At 37.6% G+C, this 24381-nt stretch overlaps 1 protein-coding gene across 1 annotated transcript; it reads left to right on the top strand.

Annotated features, from left to right (window-relative positions):
* The first annotated feature begins 8205 nt into the window (after positions 1 to 8205).
* On the top strand, positions 8206 to 23039 carry LOC132096131 (uncharacterized). Its single transcript, XM_059501325.1, is given in 20 exon segments — positions 8206 to 8341; positions 8711 to 8773; positions 10090 to 11803; positions 12566 to 12643; positions 12742 to 12816; positions 12985 to 13128; positions 13227 to 13382; positions 13957 to 14043; positions 14573 to 14683; positions 14761 to 15663; positions 16945 to 17012; positions 17439 to 19176; positions 19301 to 19378; positions 20011 to 20085; positions 20200 to 20343; positions 20439 to 20594; positions 21278 to 21367; positions 21633 to 21743; positions 21828 to 23008; positions 23011 to 23039. Coding segments are annotated over 20 exon segments (7014 nt in total). The 5' UTR covers positions 8206 to 8328.
* The last annotated feature ends 1342 nt before the right edge of the window (positions 23040 to 24381 follow it).

Genomic DNA, 24381 nt, shown 5'->3' with positions numbered 1-24381 from the left:
TATACAGATGGATCAAAAGATCCAGAACATCAAACAACTGGGGCTGCTTTTTTAGTCAAAGTTACTAGTAATCAGTGGATTAGTGGAGTAAAGCGAACATCAAATCATTTGGCAGTTTATACTGTTGAATTGATAGGAATCCTTTTGGCATTACAGTGGGTAGAGGAAATAAAACCTGACAATGTTTTAATTTGTACAGATTCAGTTTCAGTTTTGAAGAGCTTGAGATCTTACAAATCTAATCATCAAGATATTCTTTTTAATATACTACATATGCATTCAAGAATTGTCCAAAATGGTATATCAATCAGTTTTATGTGGATTCCAGCACACATAGGAATAAGGGGAAATGAAGAAGTGGATATATTAGCAAAACAAGCTTTACAGAAAGATATAATAGAGTTACAAGTTCCATTAAGTAAATCAGAGATGAAGGTTTTAATCTGGAGTAAACTGATAGAAGAATGGCAAGTAGAGTGGAACAATGGGACAAAGGGTAGATTCCTTTTCAGTTTATTAAACAAGGTAAGTCAAAGTATAAAGAGTATAGGTAAGTCAAGGAAAGAAGAGATTATTTTCAGCAGAATATTATTAGGGCACTCAAATTTAAATAGCACTCTTAAAATAATAGGGAAACACCCAAACGGGTTATGTGAAATCTGTAAGGTTGAAGAAACAGTAACTCATGTATTTCTTGATTGTAGAAGATATGAGCAAGAAAGAGGAATAATGATAGAAGAATTAAGAAAGAAGGTAAAGCAGGAAATAAATTTTAAGGTTTTAATAAAATGGGCAAGTGAAATAAATAGTAAAGTTTTCTTCGATTTTATTAAAGAAACGGGTTTGGTGAATAGATTGTAAAACTCTGGTCCACAGTCCGGAGCAGAAGGTGGCGGTAATGCACCTATTTAAGTTGGTTGCAAGCCGCCGTTAAAAATCAAAAAGAAGAAGAAGAAGAAGAAGAAGGTACGGCGTAGCATACGCATTGACGTGTACCATACGTCGTACCCTACGCCGTACCCTGACGCGCACCTCCTCAAAAATGTAACTACGCGTCGTGGCGACGCGGACCGCAAGATCTGTGATTGGTCGGCTTGGTAGCATCGCATTTCCGGCTATGCATTTCCGGCGTGTTCTTCTGCACCGCCCGCCATTTTTAAATTCAGAAGTTCAGGTGAAAGTTCAGCCATCTGTATGACTCGTCTTCTGCAGAATACAAAGACTGCCAGATGGCAGCGAATTCGTGGAGAGAGATTTCCTCCAACGTCGGTTTGGATGTAGCGGATTGTATGAAGAGATGGAAGAACTGTCGAGACAAGTACGTTCGCCTCCGTAAAAAGCTCGCCACAAGGAGCGGGGATCCAGGAGGGAAAAAAGTCCCAGCGTTTTATTTATTCCTGTCGTGCCTGGCACCTCATGTGAAACACCGGTTTACGGAGTCAGACTTTGACGATAAGGTAAATAATGCACGTCCTTTATGAACCTCTGTTGTTTTTAGGTTAGCTAACTTAACTAGCAATGCTACCACGCCGTAACGTTATTGATTAGTGCAAAAATAATATACCTGGGAAACAAAAAGCATGTTTAATGGGTTTTAATTATATTGTATTTATATGTAATAGATTGTAATTATATTGGGCTTGCAGATAATACAAACGCAACAACGTAGCATTTGCAATGTAGGAATATGCAGTATTCATAGCTCTGTTTATCTGTGAATTAACACTGGATGCCTCAGCTTTTATATATAAAAGACTAACTTACACTATTTGCTATTTCTTTCATAATCGCAGGATGGGAGTGATTCAAGCTCAAACTCCAATGGTTCGGCTGTTGTGAGACCTTCAGCCAATAACGACCAACTAGCATGTCCACTGTCCCCCCAGCCATCTCTTCAGTCCCCCCAGCCATCTCTTCAGTCCCCCCAGACATCTCTTCAGTCCCCCCAGGCATCGCTTCAGTCCCCCCAGACATCGCTTCAGTCCCCCCAGACATCTCAGTCCCCCCAGACATCTCTTCAGTCCCCCAGTCCAAGGATGGCACAGAAAAGGAAGAGGAAGGAACAAGAGGACTGGGTCCAAATGCAAGTTGCTCGGTTGGAGGCTCAGTTGGAGGAACGGCGGGTCGAGCTGCAACAGAGACTGAGTCATGGAAATGACGAGAGCGACCGGTTTGGGCACACTGTTGCCGACATGCTGCGAAGGGTGCCGGAGGAGCACAGGGCGCAGGCAATGTTGGATGTGTCCAAGGTCCTGTTTGAGTGGCAGCAGAAAAAATAAACAATTGTGCCTACTTCTACAACATTGCACCTTTTAATTCTGTGCACTATCTTTATATAGTTTGCACTTTTGCATCTTTTAGTAAGTTGTCTGTTAGCACATTTGTGTATATAGTTTGCACTTTTGCATTTATTCATATTTTGCTTGTTTGCACTTATTTGTGCAGGTTTTATTGTTTGCACATTTTTGTAAATAGTATGCACTTTAGCATTTTGTTTTTTAATAATTTTGTCTGTTTGCACCTATTTGTGCAGGTTATACTATAGTTTGTAGCTTTTGTGTACAGTTTTCTCGTGCATTTTTATTGTTAATAGTGTATCATTGCACCTTAATACTTTGTACTAACTTGTACATAGTATGCCCGTTTGTGTATATAGTTTGCATACAAAAAATTGCCTGTTCCTGCTGTTTGCACATTGTTTTGTGCAGGTTACTGCAAATAAAGATTAATGTATAGTTTACCCATTTGTGTGTGTTTGCTCTTTAGCATCTATTTTTAATCTACAATTCTAGACCATTGCACCTTTATACATTGCACTTTTACATATTTTAACCTATTTGTATATATAGTTTGAAACCAATTATGTCATTTCCTGCTGTATGCATATTGTATGGTTCAGGTTACAGCAAATTAAGATCAATAACAGTATTTATTTGTGTATAGTTTGCTCTTTTGCATCTATATTTAATATAAACAATTCTAGACCATTGCACTTTTACATGTTACATTATTTTATACATAGTTTGCACATTGTATTGTGCAGGTTACTGTAATTAAAGAAGAAACAACGTGAACAGTTAAAACTGGTCTTTATTTACATGGTTGCATGTCATTTATTGGTGTATATATTTTACACCAGTACAATTTACTGACCAAGTTGACCACGACACACTATGTTGTTCTGCCATGGCACAATTCCGTGGGGTGACTGAAAGAAGGCCGTCAGGTCATTCCGTACACCAACTTCAGCTCTGGTTGAGCGGGCCCTTGATAGGTGACGTGGATCTAGTGGTTCCAAAAGATTTGTGTCCCCTGACACCACTCTGCGCCACTCCCCGAGCTGAGGTGACCCTGTAGTGTCAGTGTCTGTGAAATTAGCAGGGATGTATCTGCTAACAGGTGTGCTGACCTCATCTGTGTAGGCCAGGAAGTTGTGTAAAACAGAACAAGCTTTCACAATATCAACTGCTTTGTCTGGCAGACATTCTAGAGGTCGTCCAAGGATTCGCCACCTTGCAACCAAAATGCCAAATGCATTCTCAATCACGCGTCTGGCTCTGGAGTGACGGTAATTGTAGGTCTGCTTATCCATTGGTAGGTTCATCCCTATGTAGAAAAATAAAACAGTATTAATTGATAGGCAATCATTGAGTGTCAATGTAGCTGTGATCAGGAATGAATATATATATATATATATATATATATATATATATATATATATATATATATATATATATATATATATATATATATATATATATATATATATATATATATATATATATATATATATATATATATATATATATAAAATTCAGGTTGATTGGGACACTTTTTCCAAGTTATCTCAATGGCAAAAAGTGTCCCACTCAACCTGAATTCACCACCATATATACACATACATGAAGTACTATTACATTAAATAAATCTTGTCTGTGACATACCTGGAAAGGGACGCATGAGGTTGTTGTGTAGGGGAAATGCAGCATCACCAATGATCACATGTGGAATTTTGACTCCTGTTCCAGGCAGATTGGCTGGTGGGGGCAGGTTCAGTTTGTGTTCAAGAAGCCTAGAACCAAATCGGCTCTCCTTGAAGACACCACCGTCACTTTCCCGTCCGTATCCCCCCACATCCACCATGGTGAAGCGATATCTGGCGTCACAGGTAGCCATCAGAACAATGGAGTGTGCACCCTTGTAGTTGTAGTAGTCGCTACCTGCGTGCGGTGGTGCTTTTATGTTGACATGCTTTCCGTCTACGCTGCCAACACAGTTCGGAAAGTTCCACAGTCGCCAAAAATCGGCAGCAATAGTTTCCCATTGGGCGACTGAAGGGCAGGGAAGAAACTCTGACTGCAGTGCTTTCCACAAAGCTTTACATACCTCGGCGACTATGGAAGACACTGTGCTGGACGACAGTTTGTAGCTAGCTGCTACAGCCTGTTGGCTTCCACCTGAAGCTAAAACTCGAAGGGTGATTGCCAGTCTCTGCGTAATGTCTACAGGCATACTGTGCGTACACTGATGTACGATAAATGGCTGCACACGACGAACTAAATCGTCGAATCTACCTGCAGACATTCGGAAATATCTGAAGTGCATTTTCCTCGTCCATGTCTCTCAGTGGCCGGACAAGCACAGAAAATTCACCCTCCTTCTGCCTCATCAGGTTCACGGGTCGCACGTACCATCTCCTCCGACGCCTTCTCTCGTTTCTGCCTTTTAATTTGAGTAATTTCACTAAAATTAACTGTTTTTCAACCTCAATAAGCTCCAGCTCCAACTCCAACATGATCCGCTCTCTTTCAGTCGCCATTGCTTGTTGTAGTAGCCTAAACTCAAAACACCCGCGAGGAATCTTCTTCTTCTTCTTCTTCCTTGGGTTTTTAAGGCAGTTGGTATCCAATATGTTACATTACTGCCATCTGTTGTCTATTATCATGTCACTTTTTTATTATATTCTTTTTTCCAGTCCAGTCCTCTTTAAAAAATAAAACAAATATTTCTTTCCTTGCTCACTCTTTCCACATCCTAATATACTTTTTAAATTGTACTGTCCTATACCAATTTCTTGTAAGCTATATTTCAACTCTTGTCTTTCTTTTATAAATTTCCTGCATGACATAAAAATGTGACTAACTGTTTCTTCCTCTTGGCATTCATCGCATTGGCCTGTGGGATGTTTTCCTAACATATGAAGAGTTCCACTTAACTTACAATGCCCAATCCTAAGTCTTGTTATTACCACTTGTTCAGTCCTTCTATTTGACATCTCTCTTATACTGCCTACTTTATTTTGAATCATGTATAGTTGTCTTCCTTTACTTTCATGATCCCATTGATGTTGCCATATTTCCATTATCTTTTTCCACACTAGACTCTTCCCTTCTGATTTTGACAATTTAATTTCCATGTCAACATGTTCTTTTTTTGTTGCCTTTTTTGCCAATTTATCAACTTTCTCATTTCCCTGTATGCCCACATGTGCTGGTATCCACATATATGTTATATTTTTCCCTTGTCTACATACCCTTGAATTTAAAAACAAGATTTCATATAATATTTCTTGATGACTACTAGCTTTTCCAGTCTTCATACTCATAAGAGCTGATACTGAGTCACTGCATACTAGAATGTTAATATCCCTGCATTGTTCAATCCATTCTAATGCAACAAGTATAGCACATAATTCAACTGCATAAACATTTATGCTGTCAGATGTTCTTTTGCTAATTCCTATCTCATATTTAGGGATGTATACCGCAGACCCTGTCGCATCTGTTTGTAGGTCCTTTGACCCACCTGTATAAATCTCCGTATTGTCCTTATACTTGTTCTTATATTTAAAATATTCATTGATTATATCTATATTTCTGTTACAACCTTTAATTACTGAAAGCTCTAGATCAACCTTCGGAATTTCCAATGTCCAAAATGGCTTAACAGGCCATAACACAGTATTAGCAAATCTTTTATTATACACTTCCATTTCTTTTGCAATTAAATCAGCTGTCCAGCCAAAACTTTCTTTCTTTCTTCTCTCCTTTTCCCAACACTTTTGTAATACCTTTTTTGTTGGATGACTATCCTCATGCCCTCGAAGATTTATCCAATAGTTTGCATTCAGTTGTTTCCGTCGAAGCCACAATGGCATTTCACCTCCCTCCACCTGAAGTGCACATACTGGAGAAGTTTTAATTGCCCCTAAACATATTCTTAAGGCACACGCTTGCACAATATCCAATTCGGCTAATGTTGTCTTTGCTGCTGACCCATACGCAATACTCCCATAGTCTAATTTAGATCTTATTAAAGCAATGTATCCCGCGAGGAATCTAAACACAGTGGAACATTAAAACCCGCCCCCGCCAACTAGCGTTTCGGCGGTGCAACTGCAGAGCAACGCAGACATAACGCAGAAGTATAAATGCTCACGACGGCGTCACCTACGTGCGTAGCCTACGACGTACACTACGGCGTACCCTCGACGCAGAAGTATAAATTGGCCTTAAGGGCGCCACTCATCCATAGGGGCGCCAGAATGAGTGAACGAGTGATTTTTTTTTTTTTTTTTACTTTTTTTTTTATAATAGGCTACTTTTTAAAAACCATTAATTCGAAATACTACCAAATAAAGCAAAAAAAAAAAAAGTCCGGCTCTTCAATCTTCCCCCGCCCATCGAGTGCTTGAAGTGCGTCAGAAACAGAGCGCGCGCACGATCAGTTGTTGGTAATTTGTTGTGTAGACAGCACTGCTTTTGTTAACACACAGCTAGTAGAAACGGGCCTGGCAGCTCGCGCCAGTTCTAGACACGGTGAAAGTTTCCTGATTGTGACGGAAGGCCGAATTTACATGACACATTATAAATGAGAATAGTCTGCGATAGATACAGTGCCAAAAAGAAGAGAAGAGGATAAAGACAGAGGTAAAGAGATGTAGTGAAAGAACAATTTATTGCAAAGGAGTAAGAAACTATAATTTCATGGCAGTTATTTTTATCTTAAACTTAATGTTAGCAGTTGTTCTGAGTTCTGAGTCCCCAGACTGTGATTTTGTACAATCATGTCAGTTTTAAGAAGCATTTTTTATTATCATTTATTTATTAATGTTTTACACTACTGTTGTGCAGTTTTGGGGGATACAGTACAGGCCAAAAGTTTGGAAACATTACTATTTTTAATGTTTTTGAAAGAAGTTTCTTCTGCTCATCAAGCCTGCATTTATTTGATCAAAAATACAGAAAAAAATGTAATATTGTGATATATTATTACAATTTAAAATAATTTGTTTTCAATTTATTATACTTTAAATTATCATTTATTTCTGTGATGCAAAGCTGAATTTTCAGCATCATTACTCCATTCTTCAGTGTCACATGTGACATCCGGTCTATCACATGATCCTTTAGAAATCATTCTAATATGATGATTTATTATGAGTGTTGGAAACAGTTCTGCTGTAATGTGTGTGTGTGTGTCTATATATATATATATATGCTAAATTATGAACACAATGACAGGGTGAAATGGGCTGTGATGCATGGGGCGCCAGGTAAAATCTTGCCATAGGGCAGCAAATTGGTCAGGGCCGGCCCTGAGTCATGCCCAACTCACATCCGTCTCCGCTTCTTCTTTTTCCTCTGCACCCACCAAAATGCTGGGACGCCCCTTTTCTTTGGTTACACATGGTTTAGGTACATTTACTGTATAGTTTACATACTTCGTTTGTAAACTGATTTGTGACATTACAAGTATATATAATATAATAATATAATAAATAATAATAATATATTTTGTTGTGTATTCATCCATGCTACAAATTGTGGTAACACTATCAAGGCAGCAACATAGAAACCGAACCGACAACAGAACAGCACATAGACTATTTAGCTGATCCTCCGTCAAATAAGCAATATTAAAATAAGTGTCAAGATGTTTAAAAAAGTGAAATAAAGTGGTCAGCGGTATAGGCTAAGCGAAAACTGTTACTTTGTTTCTTCAAAATATCTTGTGTTTATTCATTATGCAGAATGCATGCTTTCACGAGCATTTGGGAGCTCCCGGCCCCAAGGAAAAAAAAAAAAAACATCCTTAAGCATTTAGTATTTAGTGACACAGTACAATCAGAGACAGACAATCCCTGTCAAACCTCGGCAGCATGCTTTCGTTTTCGAAGGCGGAAATCCTGCACCTCTTTGTGTATCTAATTCCGTTACACAGAGTGAATTTTGCGCTTGTGTGTTAGACACGTTTGAGTCAAAAGTACCTGGCTGATAGGCACATATATATTTTTTGTTCACGGATCGAGGTCTGTTATCCAACACGATGAGCAGATTTGGTAAGTGAGAGAAACGGCGCGATTTAAATAATTGCCAAACTTCAGTCGTTTCAAACTCTACATTTTTATTTGTACAATTAAACAATTATCCAATTTATATTTATAACGATATGTTTTTTTTTAAATATAGTCCACATTGTTTCTATGCATTCATATCATCGTAAACTATTGGGATATGTCTGTGGATAAGATCTGTTCAGCTCTTCTTCAGAGGGTTACTTAGCTCAGTGATGGCAATAGAGATCAGGGCAGAACAAATCAACCAGGGCAAAATGAGTATTATCTGGAGAGTGAAAAATGAATTATTATGTTCGAACCTATCGATATGGGTAGTCTAATGTGACCTATCCTGTGGTTTTTGATAAACAGGAGGTTACAGATGGAAGCACAAACCTCCCGATCCTGATTCCAAAGTAGCAACCAGACATAAAGGTGAGTGAAAGTTTACCTTGTTATTATTAATATAAGTCACTTTTAGATTTACAGTTCGAGAGATCATTATTTACTTTGTGCTGTCTGGTTTGAGTATTACCAGAGCTCTTTGTGGATTAGATTTTGAAGCATTGGTGGTGGATTGATCACTCTGGTGCTAGTAGATCTGCAAAGATGGGAATGAAGCAGAGCCACCTCGATTCATGAGCAGAAACTTTTATTGGGGACTGAACAAACAAAAGAGTAAAATGGTCAAACAGGCAGCAGAAAAAAGGAAAAGTATCAATGGGACCATGTATCAGTGGATCAATCAGGTATAGCAAGAGGGGTAATAATCTGATAGGGATCCAGAACTGGGCACAACAATGGAAAGCCAATCAATCACCACCACTGCTTTGTGACAAGATGTAAAACAAACAAACAAACAAAAAAAAACAAGTAAAAAAAAAAAAACAACAGAAAAACAGAACTAGGTTTTGATAAGCTGTTGACCCCCAAAACGAGCATTTAAGGACACAAAAGTAGAGTGCAATGTGTCATATTACTCTGAAAATTACATCTACTGGAGAGAAATGTAATCGGCGTCAGGAAATATTAATTCTTTTTAACCATATCAAAGGATTATTTCACCACCCTATGTGACCCTGAGAGGAGGAGATATATTGAGAAACTACATTTTATTGGTCTTTGTCAGTTCTTCTTTTCCTTACTGTCCTTTTGTTGGAGAAATGATCCAACTGAATGGCCCAATGTGATATATAGTGACATAATTCTTGTCCTTAAACGCTTTTTTTTTTTTTTGTGGGGGATTCGACAGTTTATATAAACATAGTTCTGGGAGGTTGTTTTAGATTGTTTACTTTACACCTTGTCACACAGCAGCTTTTATGAATTTTCCGGTATTTATTTATTTTTTGTTATAAGTTAGAAATGACATGGAGTCAGCTTCCCTCAATACAAAGTCATTATAGAGCGTTGGATTGTTTCCCACCATCCTGGTGTTGGCGTGGCCTAAACGCACTCTGTCTCTATGGTATCAATCATTTTTAATTTAGAGTGAAGGGTGAAAAAGTTTCCATTGCAGATTTTGTTAATTTTCAGGTTGATCAAGAGAATTCACTGTGCTAAAAGAACAGAAAGCTGCTTGTTGTGTGAGCTGTGCTTTACACATCACTGTGGAATTGACAGTATCATTTATTTTAATTGAAATTTTCTAATCTGCCCACACCTGAATTCTGACTATTAGTAATTTAACTTGTTACTGTTCTTTGGCCATTTTTAACCACTAAAGTAATAACTGTTGTGTCTTTTTGTAGATCGGAGTGACATGATTCTTCAATATAAAGCATCAGTCATTGATAAATGTAAGGTTGCAACAGAGCATAATCTTCCATGTGTGGATCTGGCCACCCATTACACTGAACCAGTGATCATTCAGAGGAGCAAAGAGCAGACTGAGAAATACTATCTTGAACATGTGAGGTCTGTGGACGCTTCATTTCATCTGTTATCAAATGACAAGAATCACAGCATCAAAATATACCAGCTGTTCAGTCCTGACAGTGATGAAAACACATCAAAAACTGTGATTCTCAGTGGAGATTCTGGAAGAGGGAAATCCTTCACACTACAGAAGATCATGTTGGACTGGGCTTCTGGAGAACTTTACTCTGAAAACTTTGATGTAATGTTTCTTTTTAATTGTGAAGAGATGAAGTGTATTTTTGAGGAGATGAGCTTATTTGAGCTTTTGAGCTGGAGTTTCAGTTTAACATTGGATCAGATCTCACAAATACTGGAGTTAACAACACCAGAGAAAGTCCTCTTCCTCATTGATGGAATTGATGAATATGTATCTCATCCACCCAGTCATTCGATGTTAGTACTCACTAATCCATCTGATAGAGCCCGACCCATGGACATTCTTAGGAGCGTGTTAAAGGGAATCTTGCTGCCTGAGTCATTCATTCTTGTTACCACAAGATCTCTAGCTGCTGATGCAGTGATGAACCTCCTCAAGGGTCCTCAGCGTTTCACTGAGATTATGGGCTTCTCTGAGAGAGGCGTGCAGGAGTACTTCCAGAAGTTCTTTCAGGATGAACAGCTCTTCAGGAAAATGTATGAGAGAGTGAAGATAAATGAAAGCCTCCTGACTGCCTGCTCTGTGCCTTTGCTGTGTTGGATGATCTGTTTTTGTCTGAAGAAACACGTAACAGATGATGATCGTGTGATGAGAGAACTAAAGACAAACACCTCCATATATGTGCACTTTGTGTCCACTCTACTGGAGCAGCATGACCAGAGTCAGTCTGTCCTCACCATGCTGAGGAGTCTGGGTCAGCGGGCAGAGGAAGGGGTGAAGAAGCGAGAAGGTCTTTTTGTAGAGAAGAGTGTGACTGCGACTGGCTTAGATCCTGCTACTAATGTGTTCTTGTATAAAGATAGTTTGAAAAGAAATAACAGACAGGTGTCAGTGTTCAAGTTTATGCATCTCAGCTTTCAGGAGTTTTTCACTGCTCTTTATTATGTTTTACTTGATAAAAAAGAGTCCTGGGGGAAAGTCACAGATCTGTTGGACTCCCTGAAAATGAAGGGTATAATCAATAGGCCTTCTCCAGAAAGAAGATCAAATCCCATCCCTTCAGTCATGATGTTTCTCTGTGGTCTCTTAAATGAGAAGGCGAGCAGCTCACTCTTTGAAATGATCAAGTGGACTGTACCTCAAATCATAAGACTAAAGACAAGCCTGCAGGAAAGTCTTCTTACAGTGAGGAGACAGCATGGATGTGAACTGTTTGCTATGCGCTGTCTGTATGAGCTCCAGGATGAGAAAGTTGTGAGGAGAGCTTTAGGAGACTGGGTATCCATCAATCTCTCTAACATTTCTCTGCGGAGCACAGACTGTTGTGTGCTGCTGTACTGTCTTCAGTGCTGTCCAAACATCAGATACCTGAACCTCATGTACTGTGATTTAACAGCTGAGAAACTCAAGATTCTTCAGCCAGCGCTCTGTATCTCTAAGACTATGAGGTCAGTGTTTTGTATGGAGAAACATTTAAAACTTAATTCTTGATTTACACACTTATGAAAATACAGTTACTTATTTTTTGTTTAATATAAGACGTAAGAGCAGCGGACACATCAAGCAGGATAAGTATGAGGATTTGGATTTCGCTCATGCCAGTCTTAGGGCTTCAACAACTGAGAGCAAGGCAGTCTCAGTTGAATGTCCACTTCTGAAGCCAGATTTGTTGCTGTCAAGGAGGTTGTTCTGTGTGAGAAATGCAAAGACTTAGTTGAACACAGCTCATTCAAGTGTTTTTGCATTGAAAGGAAGAAGGGAAACTGGTCTGTAGTTCTTTAAAAGAGATGGGTCAAGGGTGGGTTTCTTAAGTAGTGGAGTTATACGTGCCTGTCTAAATGATGAGGGAAAAACACCAGTGTGGAGGGATGTGTTAATGATGTGAGTGAGTGCAGGTACAACTGCAGGAGAAATGGCTTGAAGGCGATGAGATGGAATAGGATCAAGTGGTCAAGTAGTAGGATGATTACAAAGGATGAGTTTGGAGACTTCTGCCTCAGAGTGAAGAGAAGGATGCAAATGAGTGTATGTTTGCTGGTGATATGATATGGTGATAATCATTAATGATTAAAAATCTTTTCAGTTTTATTTCAAAACAATATGAAGTCAACTTAAGTATAATATGGAAAGGTGGCACTTTGTGCAAATGCATTTTATACTACATTTTTTATATATATATTTCACACTTATATTTGTCATATCATGTTTAGGCTGTCAGTGGAGCACCTGTCAGAAGTTGAAGATTTGATCCAGGTTCTTGGTGAATCAAAAATCCTGAGAGAACTGAAGTAATGTTAAGACACAACATCCTACCTCCAATACAGCAATATGAGTATCAAACCAGTCATTTGAACATAATAAGCTGTCTTTTCTTTGTACTTGGTAGAGTTCAGGAGGATGAGAAAAGTGCTGAGAGTCCCAGATGGTCACTTAACCTATCAGTCACTCGTGGAGATGTCTTGTAAGAACTTTTGCACATACATTGTAATCTTTCTAATAAAGAATCATTCATAGAATAATGATATAGTCTTGTAAAGAAAACAATAGGTTCCAGAACACAAAATAAAACATTCCTAGGGGGTGTACAGTGCTGTTATCAAATGTTTCTCTGTGTTTCTGTCTGTTTCAGGTTGTCTTTGAACTCCTCGGAGAAGAATCCGTCATTTCCAGCAGTCTTGAACATCAGTCTTACATGTCCACAATCAGAGTTATCCAGCACTTATTGGACACTCTTCTTACATAGACTCAGCAAGACAGCAAAAGTAGCTGAAGAGTAAGAAAAATACTAATTTTGCCATTGCTCTATTTATCTCATCAGAAGCTTCACTGTTCTACAAAAATACATGCAACAGCTTTTTAAAACTTTTGTAGTTCTTCGGCTCTTGATGAGCATGTCAGTTTGCTACTGTCTTCATTTCACTCTGTGGGTTTGAAGACATTGGATCTAAAGCTGGTCAGTCTGAATGAAAGCTGGGCTTCTGGGATCATTTGGCTCGTCCGGACCTGCACAAGTCTGCAGCAGCTCAGGTAAGACCATTTACTGTGGCACCAGTGATGTTGCTAAGGATTCTCGGCCCATTGAAATGATTTTGCTATAAGGCCCTCTCAAAATCACTTTCAGTGGGGGCCCTATGCACTCTGTCCCCCTTTTTTCCTCCCTGTAGCGATAGTACTGTGTGGCCCCATGAAGTTACTGAATGCTTAAATCAAAAACATCTGAATTTCATCACATTTGAAAAAAAAAACAGCATTGTCTACACAAAACATTTGCAGCAAACTATCATGAACATGGCAAGAGGGTTAGAGAAGGGGCTAAGAATCAGAGTGAAGCAAATTTGGGCTTTAGTTTTGGTCTGTTCCTCACACAAAGTGGAGGTTTGAATCTTCAGTGAGCCAGGGGTCAACTCTTTAAAACAATTGGCTGCAGTTCTACAGGTACATTATAGATTTAATAATGATAAATAATAGTTTATTTATAATAGTTTAAATGTGCTGCAGGCTAACTGAACATAACTGAACTCAACACTTTTTGTAAGTATGTTATTGCGATGTTAAGTGTTTTGCTTATATTGGTGTTTGTGTATCAACAACAATATTGCAGTGTCTGTGCTGATTTGCTGTTAGAAGAGGGAATCATGTTGCTGAACAAATCACTGACAGATCCACACTGCACTGTGATCATTGAAGGGTGTGTATGAACTCAACAGATGTCCATTTGATATACTTTGAGGATGCTCTTTTTATTATAAGTAAATTAAAACCACAAAACAAATAAGTTACTTATGATACAGTGTGCATATATATTAGGATGTGTTATTCTACAAATTAAACCTATTAGGTCGACTGAAAATATATTTTTTAACTGTTTATCAAGGTGATATTTAGCTGACATTTAGTCTTTGTCTTTATTTGTTTTTCAAAATAAATCAGAATTACCCTCATATTTTGGGTTAAACATTAGGTTCCAAATTCTGGATATTTAATAGTATGAATGTAGAGTTTCACTTTACAGTGCTTTAAAGAGGTGGGTTTAAAATACAGCCACCATTATGGAAATTAACAAAAACATTGTTTCTTTTTTATAATATTTATCTTTATTTATTTATTTTTTATTTTTGCTGGGTGAGAGTATGGACAAAACCTACTAAAGCTTAAAGGAAAATGTTGATATATTTTGTATATTTTTATTTATCCTGGTTTCCTCCGTCTTTTTCAAGGAGGAAGTGCACTAAACCCACTGACCAGTGCAAAGAACTGGACTGCAGTCACAGCTGTTACGACAAAGTGAAAATTCATTTCAAACCGAAAGTTTTGGAACAGCTGAAGAAGTGAGGTTATCTTATCATTTTTTATGTTTTCTTTTTATAAGTTTATCATCTCATTTATCATAATCTCTGCTCCCTAGGTTGGACATCTCTGACTCAGAACCGTCTGGACTGAATCTTCAGCCGCTCCCAGTGTGTCAGTCTTGTGTTCACATTGTTGACTCTGATCAGTGGGTTCAGGTGAAGCCGTCAGTCTGTACAGATGAAGGAGGGTCAGAGTTCAGGATCAGCACTCCGGCGGGTCGATTCGAGTGCAGCAGGACCAGAATGCGATGGGTCTGTGCTGGTGACATCACTCTCCAGTATCGTGCAGTGGATGGAGGTTTCCTCAGTGAAGAGCTGGAGAGGCTTCAGTGTGAGAGAATTGGTCCTGTGATTGATGTGACAGTGATCTCAGGGAAACTGGAGGAGGTCCATCTACCTCATTACACCTGTTTGGCAGAGTCATACTCCTCTCTCAAATATGCTGTAAAAGTCCTTGGAATCTTGGAATCGGTGGAGCTGACTTGTTTTCATGCCAAAATAATCCAGCCATCCTTTTGGCCTACCACAGTTATTAAACAAAAAGACATCCCTGTTGAACAACATTTAGATCTTCTTATCTTCATGACAAGCGAAGATCCTCTTATTCTCAGTGTCTACATTCTTCCACTGTTTGATACATTTTCAAAGGAAAAAATTAAGCATGAAGAAACAGCTAATAATCCTCATGTCCTTGAAATTGAGCACCCTAGCCCTAGCATGAAAATTCAAATGGACACACCACATGTTCTTAAAGTATCCGGTGCCAGTGTAGATTCCGAAGAAGGGATTACATTTTTAAGCAGTATTCACCCAGTCATCTTCAAAATCAAACAAGACATAGATGGGGACATTCAGATGACTCTCATCAAACAGCAGCATGAAATGTTTGTGTGGAAGACAGTCATTTGGAAAGACAAACTTAATCAGAAAAAAAAAGAAATGAGAGATTTAATGGCCAGGTATGTTAAACCTAATATATTTGATTCTGAAATCACATATACCAGGGTTCCCCAAATCTTACCTTGGAGGGCAAATGCCCTGCAAAGTTGAACTCTGACCCTAATCAAACAACCCCTGAGCAAGCCCATCAAGGTCTTCAGCATCCTTAGAAAGTCACAGGTACAGTCTTAAAAATAAAGGTGCTTCACAATGCCATAGAATAACCTTTTTGTCTTAAGTGTTCCATAAAGAACCTTTAACATCTGAAGAAAATGTATGTTTCACAAAAGGTTCTTTGTGGCAAAAGAAGGTTCTTCAGATTATAAAAAGGTAAGAAAGAGATTGTTCTTTAAAGAACCTTTTTACTTAATTTATTCCTAGTGGAACCAAAAATGGTTCTTCTATGGCACCGCTTGAAGAACCTTTTGAAGCACCTTTATTTTTAAGATTGTAAGTGAGTTTGATCAGGATTTGAGTTAAACTGTGCAGAGCAGTGGCCCTCCAGAAAGATCTGTTAGAAAATGCATTCAAGTTATATGATTTCAGGTGCTTTAACTCTTTGTAGAACTGTTCTGATTCTTAACCCTCTGTTGTTTTGTTATGCCATTTTGGATGAAATAAATTTCGAATGATTAAAAATTACAGCTAACCATGATGCATTAACTGACACTTTAATATTTAAAAATCTAAATTATTCCAAAAACTAGTTTTGACAATTCCTAAATATATATCCAAATGCAAAACCTGAAGTACTAATGTCTAAAAAAAGACTGTTCTCTTGTCATAAATGAACAATAACAGAGGGTTAATAATCTCTTATATCAAGGAAGCCAAGATACACTGATATGTAACTAATAAAATGATGTAAACAGCTGCTGTTTAATGGATACTGTTTAAAGAAAAAACAATGTGTAAACTGAACTGAAGTTAATTGAAAAATATGTAATATGAAGTATTTTATAACTAAATTCATAAAGTTAGACTGCACTCAAATGGTAACCTCCTAACCTTCAAAATCTCATAAAACACAGACTCCTGCAATATATTTGGTCAGATAAGATGATTGAAGGTGAATGTAAGAAAATATGTACAGGATTTATTTGTATATTCTCATGTGATAAATACATTTTATTGTATCATCTAATCTGACTTGGCTTAGGTACATGGCTATTGTTTAGGAACTTTGATAAGTGAATTTTGGAATTACAAATGGAATAATACAGTGCTATTTCAGTTTTATTTTTTTCACTCCAAATTATGGTAACAGTGTATATATTAATCTTTGTTAAATTAATTTGTAGGTTCGGCAGGTTGTCCACAGAAATGACAAAGCACATCCCTGAAGGACAGAAGCAGAAGCCACGGAAACGTACAAATTATACTATAATTAATGCTTTAAAAAATATTTAGCTCTTTGTTGCATTTTGTCACTATTTAATTTAATTGTGTACATCATAATTTTGTTAAATGTTTTTTTTTTTACTTGTATCAGGAATACATTAATTATTTTCACTTGCCTTGAAAACACTCGGATTTTGAGTTTGGATACCACACAGTAAATTTAAGCTATTAAGATAAACTAACGTATGTAAATGAACATAACAAATGTTTTGTTATTAATAAATGTGTTTTTTTTTATTGTGGAAGTCTTTTCAGGGCGAATAGAAAGTACAAAATAACAGAATTTGTTTGAATAATAAATCTTTTGTAACACTGTAAGCCATTAAATTATTGTTTATGTCCTTCTTGTCTGTTTTTGTGTCAGTAACTATTGTACTCTACTGTTTTTCTCTAGGTAGGAGTGACATAATTCTTCACTATAAAGCATCAGTCATTGATAAATGTAAGTGTGTGACCGAGTGTAATCTTCCAACTGATGAATGTGTGGAGCTGGCTGCCCGTTACACTGAACAAGTGATCATTCAGAAGAGCAAAGAGCAGAATGAGAAATACTATCGTGAACATGTGAGGTCTGCACATGCTTCTGGACTGAATACATCTACTCATCTGTTTTCAAATGACAAGAATCACAGCATCAGAATAGACCAGCTGTTCAGTCCTGACACTGATGGAAACACGCCAAAAACTGTGATTCTCTGTGGAGATTCTGGAAGAGGGAAATCTTTCATGCTACAGAAGATCATGTTGGACTGGGCTTCTGGAGAACTTTACTCTAAAAGCTTTGATGTAGTTTTTTTGTTTAAGTGTGAAGAGCTGAAGTGTATTTCTGAGGAGATGAGCTTGTTTGAGCTTTTGAGCTGGAGTTGCAGTTTAACATTGGATCAGATCTCACAAATACTGGAGTTAACAACACCAGAGAAAGTCCTCTTCCTCATTGATGGAATTGATGAATATGTATCTCATCCACCCAGTCATTCGATGTTAGTACTCACTAGTCCATCTGATAGAGCCCGACCCATGGACATTCTTAGGAGCGTGTTAAAGGGAATCTTGCTGCCTGAGTCATTCATTCTTGTTACCACAAGATCTCTAGCTGCTGATGCAGTGATGAACCTCCTCAAGGGACCTCAGCGTTTCACTGAGATTATGGGCTTCTCTGAGAGAGGCGTGCAGGAGTACTTCCAGATGTTCTTTCAGGATGAACAGCTCTTCAGGAAAATGTATGAGAGAGTGAAGATAAATGAAAGCCTCCTGACTGCCTGCTCTGTGCCTTTGCTGTGTTGGATGGTCTGTTTTTGTCTGAAGAAACACGTAACAGATGATGATCGTGTGATGAGAGAACTAAAGACAAACACCTCCATATATGTGCACTTTGTGTCCACTCTACTGGAGCAGCATGACCAGAGTCAGTCTGTCCTCACCATGCTGAGGAGTCTGGGTCAGCGGGCAGAGGAAGGGGTGAAGAAGCGAGAAGGTCTTTTTGTAGAGAAGAGTGTGACTGCGACTGGCTTAGATCCTGCTACTAATGTGTTCTTGTATAAAGATAGTTTGAAAAGAAATAACAGACAGGTGTCAGTGTTCAAGTTTATGCATCTCAGCTTTCAGGAGTTTTTCACTGCTCTTTATTATGTTTTACTTGATAAAAACGAGTCCTGGGGGAAGGTCACAGATCTGTTGAACTCCCTGAAAATGAAGGGTATAATCAATAGGCCTTCTCCAGAAAGAAGATCAAATCCCATCCCTTCAGTCATGATGTTTCTCTGTGGTCTCTTAAATGAGAAGGCGAGCAGCTCACTCTTTGAAATGATCAAGTGGACTGTACCTCAAATCATAAGACTAAAGACAAACCTGCAGGAAAGTCTTCTTACAGTTATAAGACAGCATGGATGTGAACTGTTTGCTCTGCGCTGTCTGTATGAGCTCCAGGATGAGAAAGTTGTGAGGAGAGCTTTAGGAGACTGGGTATCGATGAATCTGTATAGCGTTCCCCTGAAGAGCACAGACTGCTGTGTGCTGCTGTACTGTCTTCAGTGCTGTTCAAACATCAGATACCTGAACCTCATGTACTGTGATTTAACAGCTGAGAAACTCAAGATTCTTCAGCCAGCGCTCTGCATGTGTGAGAATCTGAGGTCAGTGTGTTCGCATGGAGAAACACTTGTAAATTCAAACTTAATTCTGTATTAAAACTCATTCTAAAATACATTTACTAATTTTTTAAATAAATACATGTAAACTTCTTGTGTTTGACTCAAGGTTGTCAGTAAAGCACCTGTCAGAATTTGGAGATTTGATCCAGGTTCTTGGTAAATCTAAGTTCTTGAAAAAAATTAGGTAATTTTAACAAACATTCTGCATCTGATAAATAATAAATTATATTACAACTAATAAATTATTGTATTTCATGGAAAAGGATTAGGGCCAAGCAACAATAATAATAATAAAAAACATATTGATATTAAAGTCATTAAAATATGATCTTAAACTTAAAATGTTCAGATTATACTCATTACATTTCGAGAATGAAGCTGTTATTTTTCAAAATAAAACTCGTTAAATTTCGAGAGGAAAAAGTTTAGTTAAAATGTTGTTAATAAACTCATAAAATTACACAAACATTTTTTGTTAAATATCGAGAAAATAAACCTCATTAAATATAGAGAAAAAAGTAAAAAATAAAATGTTGAGAATACATTTAGAAATTATAATTAAATGTATTAATGAGAAAAAAAGTTTTGAGAAAAAACCTAAAATTTTGAGAAATAAAATCTGGAATAAACACAATCGTGTCATTCATTTAATCTCAACATTTTATTAAAAAATGCTCTTGAAATTGAACAAATTTAATCTTGTATTATAATGACTTTAATCTTGAGATGGTTTTATTTTTTAAATATTGCTTGGCCCTAATCCTCTCCTGTATTGTATTTAAATTATTTTATGATACCTTTTTTTGTTCCTGATAGGATTCAGGAAAGTGAGAACAGTGCTGAGAATCCCAGATGGTCACTTGAGCTGTCAGTCACTCATGGAGATGTTCTGTAAGAAACTATAACACATAGTTTGTAATCGCTTATCAAAAGCAAGAACACTGCTGCTATAGTGAGTGTACGATGCTGTTATCAAATGTTTCTCTGAGTTTCTTTCTGTTTCAGGTTGTCTTTGAGCTCCTCAGAAAAGAATCTATCATTTCCAGGAGTCTTAAACATCACACTTACATGTCCACAATCAGAGATATCCAGCATTGACTGGTCACTCTTCTTACAGAGACTCAGCAAGACTGAAAAAGTAGCAGAAGAGTAAGAAAAATACTCATTTTGCCATTGCTCTATTTTTCTCATTAAGTAGCTTAACTGTTCTCTATACATGCAACAGCCATTTAAATCTTTTGCAGTTCTTCAGCTCTTGATGAGCATGTCAGTTTGTTGCTGTCTTCATTTCACTCTGTGGGTTTGAAGACGTTGAATCTGAAGCTGGTCAATCTGAATAAGAGCTGGGCTTCTGGGATTATTTTCCTTGCCCAGACCTGCACCAGTCTACAGGAGCTCAGGTAAAATAATTTGCTTTTATTCATGAAACTGATTTCTGTCATGTCTTCTGATACCATACAATGGCCCCATAAAGTTACTGGATGCTTAGGTCACACTTTAGTGCCATAAACTTTCATGTTAGGGTATAGTTTTGATTGGTTCTTCACACAAAGCTATTGTATGGCTTCAGATGAGACACAATATAGGGGGTAATTAATGTAATTGATTTTTGATGATTTTATGGTGGTTTTAATAATATTTCAGAAGCTCCAGATGCCATCTATTGTTATATAACCAATGGCTATTTTATTTAGAACATGCCCTTTTGTTGTATGTCCTTTCGAGAACACATCTAAAACTACAACATTGAGTAAATAATGACAAAATTCTCATCAAGAGGACATTTACTTGGGTGATCTCTGAAAATCAATATGCTGCAAGTAAAAATAATTTTAATATAACAAAAAAATCCCACATTATATAAGGTGCCTTTACTATGTGTACTTGAATAGACTGCCAAGTAAATTACACTTTCAAGGTCCAGAAACTGTATCAAATTACTGACTTAAATGTTAAGAAATGTAAGACAAAGTGGGTACAAATATAATTTGTTTCAAAAAGCAGTGCAAAATTATTATGTTATAATTAAAGTTATTATCATGATTCTTTGCTTATTGATGTTTGTGTAACATTAATATTTCAGTGTCAGTGTCACTGGATTGCTTTTGGAGGAGGGGCTCATGTTACTGAAGAAATCACTGACAGAGCCACACTGCACTGTGATCATTGAAGGGTTTGTGTGCTCAGTGTGCTTTTTAATGCATAGTTTAAATGCAACTAGATTAAAACAAAACACATGACAAATTAGTTTAATTAGTATAGAAACTAAAAATCTACAAAACACCCATTGCTGAATTTTTTTTAAAATACAGTCATGATAGAGGTATAGATGTATCAAAAACATGGTTTCTTGTTTCCTAAAAAAGATTGAAAAGCATAATGGTGGTAATATTTTGATTTTTTTTTTTTAAATCCTGGTTTCCTCCATGTTTATCAAGGAGGAAATGCAGTAAACCCACTGACCAGTGCAAAGAACAGGACTGGAGTCATAGCTGTAATGAGAAAGTAGAGATTCACTTCAAACCAAAAGTTTTGAAAAAGCTGGAAGGGTTAGCTCATCTTATATTTTTTAAAGTCTGTTTTTCTTTCACACATTTATCATTTCATTTATCATTGTAATTCCTGTTCTCTAGGCCGATCATCTCTGACTCAGAACCGTCTGGACTGAACCTTCAGCCGCTCCCAGTGTGTCAGTCTTGTGTTCACATTGTTGACTCTGATCAGTGGGTTCAGGTGGAGCCGTCAGTCTGTACAGATGAAGGAGGGTCAGAGTTCAGGATCAGCACTCCGGCGGGTCGATTCGAGTGCAGCAGGACCAGAATGCGATGGGTCTGTGCTGGTGACATCACTCTCCAGTATCGTGCAGTGGATGGAGGTTTCCTCAGTGAAGAGCTGGAGAGGCTTCAGTGTGAGAGAATTGGTCCTGTGATTGATGTGACAGTGATCTCAGGGAAACTGGAGGAGGCCCATCTACCTCATTACACCTGTTTAGCAGAGTCAGACCCCTCTCTCACACAAAGTGTAAAGGTCCTCAATGTTGAAGATGAAGGAATATCCTTGGAATCAGTGGAGCTGACTCGTTTTCATGCCAAAATACTTAAACCATCTTTTTCTCCTAAAACGATGCTTATGAAACTAGGGATATCAGTAAAAGTGCACTGTGATCTACTGATCTTCATGACACAAAAGAACCCCATCATTCTCCATGTGTATTTTTTCCCATCAGATTCACTTTTTAAAGAAAAAATTAAAACAGAGGAAAAACTGAGTCATCCAATAAAGTGTTCAAGACCTGAAACTCCACTGCGGATGATGAAACAACACAGTCTTGATGTTCCTGGAGCTTCTGTCCAACCTGAAGCAATCAAATTAAGAGGTGACATCGAGCCAAACTTCTTTCAGGTCAAACATCCTGTGGTCAATGACATCAAAATGTCACTCAGCCAAGTTAATGATCAGAAATCAGTTTGGACTGCAACAGTTTGGAAAGAATTAATCAACATGCATCCAAACAGGGCTGAGAATTTGTTTCAAACTGGACAAAACCAAAATACACCACAATTGGCTGTCACCTTTGATAAAGTTCAGTTTTTTGATAGAAATTGGTGTGCTCTTATTAAAAGTGTTGAGAATGTGAATAACATTGCAGACAACCTGCTGCAGAAGCAAATCATTCATGAAGAATTATATTCTGAAATCACACATCCAACTTCAACCAGTGAAGCCAGCATGAGGAAGATCTGCAGCATAGTGCGTAAAGGTAGTGACACTGTGAAAGAAATGTTCATCTGCATTCTTCTGGAAGAAGATCCCGACCAAATCATTTGCCTTTACCTGACTCTTAAACTTTTTTGTTTAATGATTCTACTTTATTTTACATGAATTGGGAAATGACATGTAAGCTACAGGCAGGGGCAGATCTAAAAAAATATTGATGGGGTGGTGGGAAGGGGGCAGGAATTTTTGAGGGGTGGCAACATATGGCAGACGTATATATACTGAATTTAGTCATAGTTATCACAGTTTGATGATAAATAGTATATGTACACACTACATTATAGGCACAAATACAAATGTACTTTTAGAAATTGTTTTTGAAAAATATGGTGTTATTGTTTTGGCAAGTTTAAATTAAAACATTATGAAAACTTGTGTGATATTCCTTTAAAATAACGTTTTAGTAGATCTTTTTTTATTATTATATTTTACTGTGCAATTTCTTACATAATTTCTTTGAGTTACACCGAACTTTTATTTTGGTGGGTTGTAGACATTTCACGAGTTCACGCTTACATATAATTAGCTGAGGTATGGTATGCATATTTGGCATGCTGTCCGGGGAAGGGCTCCGAGCTCAGGAATGGCCTGAACCTAGAGTACCCCCCCCCCCCCCCCACCTCCCCGTCTATTTATAAAGTGAACTTTAAGTGAGGAGATGGAGTGGAGGAGGGATGTTGATAAACCGTCAATGGATAGAGGTTGATTAGGCTAAGTATCTGACACGCTCCTCCCGAATTTTGTTACTAAAACATAATTTATAGAGGTGGGTTGTTGACAGAGTTTCTGTGTTTTTTAATAAACTATTATTGTTATTAGCTATTAGGCCTACTTGATGTATAGCATACTCTACTGTGCAATAGTATTATATTTTTGTTTAAATTTCTTCAAGTTATACCGAAATTTTATTTTGACAGGTTGTCGTAAAGACATTGCCATTTCTGTCTGTATAACATTATACGATATAAATGAATGACAAAAGTTTTATCAAATCAAAAATGGTGAAATCCTCTCATAGCGCGCTGGCGTGCACATGTGTAGCTTACATCATGTGTCAATAAAGTGAAAAGCTGAAAACACCACGCATGCTTTAGTGTGAGTGTGTGTGCGTGTAGTAGAGCACACATTGAGCGCTCATTCCCAGAGACGTGTATAACAACAATTGCAGTCTCTTTGACCTTTAATATTCACAGACACTAGTCCATATTGAGATTTGAATAAATGTACAGCCCTACGTTTTATTTATTCGTTCAAAAATGGCCGAATTCCATGACGTTCTGCTTTATACAGCAAGTTCCATTTGTTACTGAAATCCGCGATTTAATCCCTGTCGCTTTGCGAACACAGACGGGGTGAATTTATGAATGAAAGTGTGAAAGTTCTGACACAAAACTAAGTTGTTACGTATCT

The sequence above is a fragment of the Carassius carassius genome, chromosome 20 (assembly GCF_963082965.1).
Source record: "Carassius carassius chromosome 20, fCarCar2.1, whole genome shotgun sequence".
NCBI lineage: Eukaryota > Metazoa > Chordata > Actinopteri > Cypriniformes > Cyprinidae > Carassius > Carassius carassius.
Note: the sequence above shows the minus strand (reverse complement) of the source record. Positions and strands in the feature narration are given on the sequence as shown.